At 36.8% G+C, this 5644-nt stretch overlaps 1 protein-coding gene across 1 annotated transcript; it reads left to right on the forward strand.

Moving 5' to 3' along the window:
• Positions 1–1802: 1802 nt before the first annotated feature.
• LOC307152413 (cornifelin homolog B-like) lies at positions 1803–5251 on the forward strand. Its single transcript, XM_079861012.1, has 5 exons — positions 1803–1826; positions 2109–2173; positions 2740–2853; positions 3591–3745; positions 4243–5251. The coding sequence occupies exons 3-5, from the start codon at positions 2748–2750 to the stop codon at positions 4363–4365; spliced, it is 384 nt and encodes a 127-aa protein (XP_079717138.1). The 5' UTR covers positions 1803–1826; positions 2109–2173; positions 2740–2747; the 3' UTR covers positions 4366–5251.
• The last annotated feature ends 393 nt before the right edge of the window (positions 5252–5644 follow it).

The following is a 5644-nucleotide window of genomic DNA, read 5'->3' on the forward strand; positions in this document are numbered from 1 at the left end:
CTGATGACACACTTTTCACTTCAACCAGATGATCTCACAGTATCTGCACGGTTCTCAGACTACCTGCCGGACATCTCGGCATGGATGAAAGAATATTACTACAACTCAACCTAGCAAAGACTGAGCTTCTCGTTTTCACAGCCACCCTGTCAGTCCAGTACAACTTTACCATCCAGCTAGGTTTATCAACAATAATCCCATCAAGTTCGGCCAGGAATTTTGGGGTAATCTTTGATGACCTTCAAAGCTGACCTTCTAAGACCACATTACTATAGCACGATCATGCAAGTTTGTACTGTATAACTTCAGGAAGATCAGGACCTTCCTAACTGAGCATGCAACGCAACTTCTTGTCCAGGCCCTTGTGCAATCGTCTTCTCGCTGGACTTCCGTCATGTGCAATCAAAAATGATCCAGAATGCAGCGGCTCGACTGGACTTCAACGTACCCAAAAGAGCCCACATCTCATCGCTGCCTACAGGACGGCCACAGGCTACACCCTCCTACCTCCACTCTCTATTACGAGTCGTGCCCCTCAAGGAGCCTCCGGTCTGTATGTGTACAGCACCTTGCGTTACCATCAGGCACAAAATCACTCTCAAGAATGTTTTTATTCAATGTTCCTTGCTGGTGGAATGATCTTCCAAACCCTATCCGGACAGCCGAATCCCTTACAATTTTAAAGAAACAGCTGAAAACTCACCTCTTCCGAATAATAAAAAAATCCATTTCACTATTCCTTCACTTACGCTCTCGCCGTTCCTCAATTCTAACCCTGCCTAGTCTAGTTTACTTTCCTGAACGATGGCTGAAACTTTGTGATTTATTATTTACCTTGTGTTTATTGCCTCATTAGATGAATCGCTTGTTCTATTCCTCAATTCAAGTCGCTTTGAATAAAAGCATCTGCTAAATAAATAAATGTGAATATGAAACAACTAAAGATGCTGCATCATGGGAAAGGTACAGTGATGCCAAAATGAAAAAGACAAATGGATTGAATAAAAAAAAACGTATAAGGAAGAAGATAAGCGAGGATTATTTGTTGGCATACCTCCATATAAACTATGTAACTTGCCAAATGCTTCAGATATTTCCTTATGACTCTATTGAAACTCCAAAAGCCACATCATGCTGATGGCCAGTCTCTGTTAAAAGTTGTGCAATGACTCATCGTCATTTGAACATTTCTGCATGATGTCAAGATATGAGTTTCAGCAGGTCCGATCTTAATATATTGCATTTTTGATGAGTGAGAGGCACTTATGGGAAATGTTTAATGGATGCTTCTGCTAACAGGATTCCTTTACTTCAACAGAGACAGTTCAGAAGCCTGTCATCTGACGAAAACTCTGAATGAGGACAAATATCAATGAGGAAGTCTTCAGGTTTTGTCCTGTTAGAGATGTTGCTTGGCTATTTCTCCCCAGTGACTATCTTTAAATTTAAAGTCATAACATTTGAAAATATTTAAAGATTCATTTGTGTCTGGATATATTTCTATCTTACTGTAACATTTGAAACAGGCAAAGAAGCAGGCTGGGAAGCAGATCCACGTGCATGTTTAGATTTATTAAAGCACGAACGCTAAGTAACCGGTGGGAACAGGGGGAAACACACTGAACCAGAGAACGTCCATTCAATGACTAACGAAAAACAAGTGAAACAAAGGGCTATATATACACAGGCAGACAAGCTTAACAAGATAACAAGGGGTATGGCTAATAAGAAACACCTGAGGAGACTAATCAACATTAAACCTACAAAGAACAGCAAAACATGAAGCAAGACATGAATCCAGAAACACACATGACAGGGGAACACAGGTTGGAATCATAACATTTACTCTGTGAAGCTGTGTTTATTATGTGGTTTCAATGAGGATGTTGCTAGTTTCATTCCTTATGGTATATTTTCATACATTAAGCATGTCTGGATTCTTCATTTGCAATGGAGCAATGTGGTATTGTTCTCCACCCTGTTTTGTGTAGCCTAAGCGTAATGCTAAAAGGATGCTGCTGTGAACGGGTCAAACAGGTTAAGGAGGTTTTCCTTTAGAGCCAATGTGATGACCTTTTTTTTTTTTTTTTTTTTTGATACCCACTCAGTAAAAAGGCACGATTGTGATCAGAAACCGCAGATACTTTCCATTACGCTTGACCTGCCAACACAGGTGAGTGTAGATTTTCTACAGAGATATGCAGAATCAGAGAATCTCTTCATTACTCTCATCTGCATTTTTACGATGATTATTTAACCTTTTGTTTTAGGATTTAAATAGTTTTCACTGTGTCAGTGCCTTTATGAATGCCACATAAAACCGTAATCACTTTTAATGAGATCTTTTATATCAAGAAAATATCTTATATCGGTTTAAAAAATTCAAATATATACAATATTAAGTTAAAATAAGGGTCTGCTTATGTAGTAAATTAATAATATACTAAAATATTATGTAAACGCCTTACAGTAAGGTTTCCTTTGTTAACATTATTTGACTGCATTAGTTCACAGCATTTATAAATCCTAGACAATGTTAATCTTAACATTTACTAATCAATTTTTAAGTTTAAAAGTTGTATATGTTAACATTAGTTAATGCACTGTGAACTAACATGAGCATTTTTATTAACTAACATGAACAAAGGTTTATAAATGCTCTCTCACTCACACACTCACTCTCATTGGTGTGTGATACCTAAATCATATCATACTTCTCTACCTGTTGTACATTTGTAGTTGTAAGCATGTCCAACTCCATGGTAGTCATGCAGCCACAGCCTGTTATGATCTCTAGTCATTCTGATCAGTGGGGATCAGAAATCTGTGACTGCTGTGATGACATGTCTGAATGTAAGTAAAGTTTGGGATAAAATACAAAGGTTACACTTTAATTCTATGGTCCACATTAGACATTCTACTAACTATAAGTAGCTTTGCAACTACATGCCAACTAACTCTGATTAGAGTATACTGTAGTATACTGTTAGGGTGTTGGGATTTAAGTTGACATGGGGGACCACCAAAATAAAGTGTTAGCAGATATAAGCAGACTGTCTAACTTGAATAAAAGTTAGTTGACATGTAGTTGCAAAGTTACATACAATTAATGTAGTGTAATTAGGGAAAGTTCACCCCAAAATGAAAACACTATCATTATTTACTCCCCCTCATGTGATTCCAAACATGTGACTCACATTCTGGTAACATTTTATTTTACGGTGACGTAGTTGCACATTACTACAAGTACTTACTAGTCTATAGTAATACATTTACAAGTAACTAACTGTAACTGTATCTATGTAGTAATTAGGCTGTGTAGTCTAGTTAATTGATATTACTCAGTACTTATTTGAGTAAGTACAATGTAACTACGTAACCTTAAAATGTGTGACTGACTTTCTTAGTGTAGTTTCCTTCACTTGGTGTGGTCATAGATCAGAACCATCTTAAAGTTACAGAGACCGTTCCACTGAAGCATCCAGCAGAATGAACTTATGTTTTGATTTTTCTGCTCATATCTTTATCCTACAACATGATGTAATTTATTGTAGGCTAATAAATATTATGACCTCCCTTTCTGTAAACAGGCTGCTTTGCTTTCTGGTGTTTCTCGTGTTACACGTGCATAACAGCCAAGAAATACGGTGAGTGCTTATGTCTCCCCCTGCTGGACTTCTGCGGGTGCGTCCCACCCATATCCATGTCCATGAGGGTGTCAATGCGCCAGCGTTATGGTATTAAGGTGAGAATCACTTTTCTATCGAATTTACTTTAGTAACATTTAGGGGAGACCAAGGCTTGTTGTCACATACTAAATCCCAGCCAAAAGTGCAATCACGCAAATGTTTAATTCCTATAGCAGTTTAAACGCATAGTTAGTAGCCTACTTGTCTTTAACTAGAACAATTTTTTTAAAATTCCAAACTCAAATTTCAATACCATCATATATTTTCTATAGCTATTGTGTAATAAGTGAAAACATAAAAAAAAGTGTGGTTTTAATGAGAAGTTTTTCTGCATTCAGTCAGGTGCCAATTAGTAGCAGGCCTATTCAGCTGAGAAATTGAAAGTTTCTCATTCTCTTTTTCCCCCCCATAAATATCAGGACAAAGAGCGTTATTTTTTTCTTATTGTGGCAATTTGCCACAAACGATATACAAACGATGTAAAAATGAGTATAATACTAGTGATGTAGACTTATAAAGACATAACGGCTATATTACAAATGTTCATTTGCAGGGTGATATGTGTAATGACTGCCTGATGGCCACATTCTGCAGAGCATGCGTTTGGTGTCAAATGTCACGAGAGATGAAGACACGAGATCTACAAATCACTCTTGTTGGTGCCAGGAATTTATAAGTGAAGTTCCTAACTGCCGGATCAAGCAATAGCGAGTTCTAAAATCAAAATTGTGGGATATAGGCATAAAAGAAAAAAATAATTTTAACTTTATAACTCGCAATTGCGCGTTTATATCTCACATTTCTGAGAAAAGATCGAAGATCTAAACTTGCAAATTGCGAGGGGAAAAAAATCAGGATTGCGAGTTTAGCTATAGCCTATCTCGAGTTGAAGCTGCTTCCTCGAGCCCCTCCACTGCAGACAGCAAGCCAAATCATTTTACTTGAGCTTTTTTGGCAAACGAACTCACGAATGTCTTTTGAAGTAGTTCTACTGTGTGTGTAGCCAATATACTACTACTAATAAAATGGAAAGTCTTTCATGTATTTATGAATATATATCATTAATTGATTTGGTCATTTATTGATATGATGTTTTTATAGGAGGCTTATTTTAATAATGATGATTTGTATGTAAATCCCTGATGTAATTTGATGAAACAAAGAAATGTAATAAATTTTGTAAATGTCTATATTGTCATATCTTTAATGTCAGTTACTCCGTTTCTAATCTGCATAATATCATGACAATTGTGTGTGATCACATCTATATGGAATCTTTATGGGAAAAAAATATAATTTGTGACAATCATTGGTAAAAAAAAAAAAAACTTGTGTTTTTGTCTTAAGCTTAAACTTCTAAGACAATCTTACCTTTTTTATTTTACTCTGAACTGAACAGAACATAAAGAAAAACAACTTGGATTCAGTTATGGCATGATAAATGTGTATGAGAAAAGAAATGTGTATCGCTTCCCATCAAGTTTGCTTTTTCCATTTGCCATTATTGTGGGACTTTATCTTTCACTTGTGTTATACAATAAATTATTGATCATTTTCTGCTACTTTCAATTTCATGTCTCTGGAGAGGTTTGTTTGTGTGTTAGGGACTTGCTCTGAAATGTAGTCATAGTTGCATATCAACCTCTATAGTGGACTTTAGTGCATCATCCTATACCTAGTTATGAGGAATTTCTTCCCTCCAAACCAAGATGGCTGACGTCCAGTAAGAATGACAAGTTGCTCTGGAATATCAAGCCATTCCTTTTATCCTAGGAGACCTTTGCAGGTAAAAATAAAATAAAAAATGTTGTTGCATCAAGGTCTGTCTGTCCGTCCGTCCGTCCGTGCGTGCGTATCTCTCGAACCGTTGGTCCGATGGATTTAAAACTTGGCAGGTGTCTTGCTACGGGCACGACTCAAGTGCAGTGCCAAGTTTGATGTTGTTTGGATTAGAA

This window comes from Squalius cephalus (assembly GCF_949319135.1).
Source record: "Squalius cephalus genome assembly, chromosome: 24".
NCBI lineage: Eukaryota > Metazoa > Chordata > Actinopteri > Cypriniformes > Leuciscidae > Squalius > Squalius cephalus.

Coding starts and splice junctions, on each gene's coding strand:
- LOC307152413 (XM_079861012.1), top strand. CDS start 2,748: ATGTCCAACTCCATGGTAGTCATGCAGCCACAGCCTGTTATGATCTCT. Junction 2,854..3,590: donor CTGTGATGACATGTCTGAAT/GTAAGTAAAGTT, acceptor TTCTGTAAACAG/GCTGCTTTGCTTTCTGGTGT. Junction 3,746..4,242: donor GCCAGCGTTATGGTATTAAG/GTGAGAATCACT, acceptor GTTCATTTGCAG/GGTGATATGTGTAATGACTG.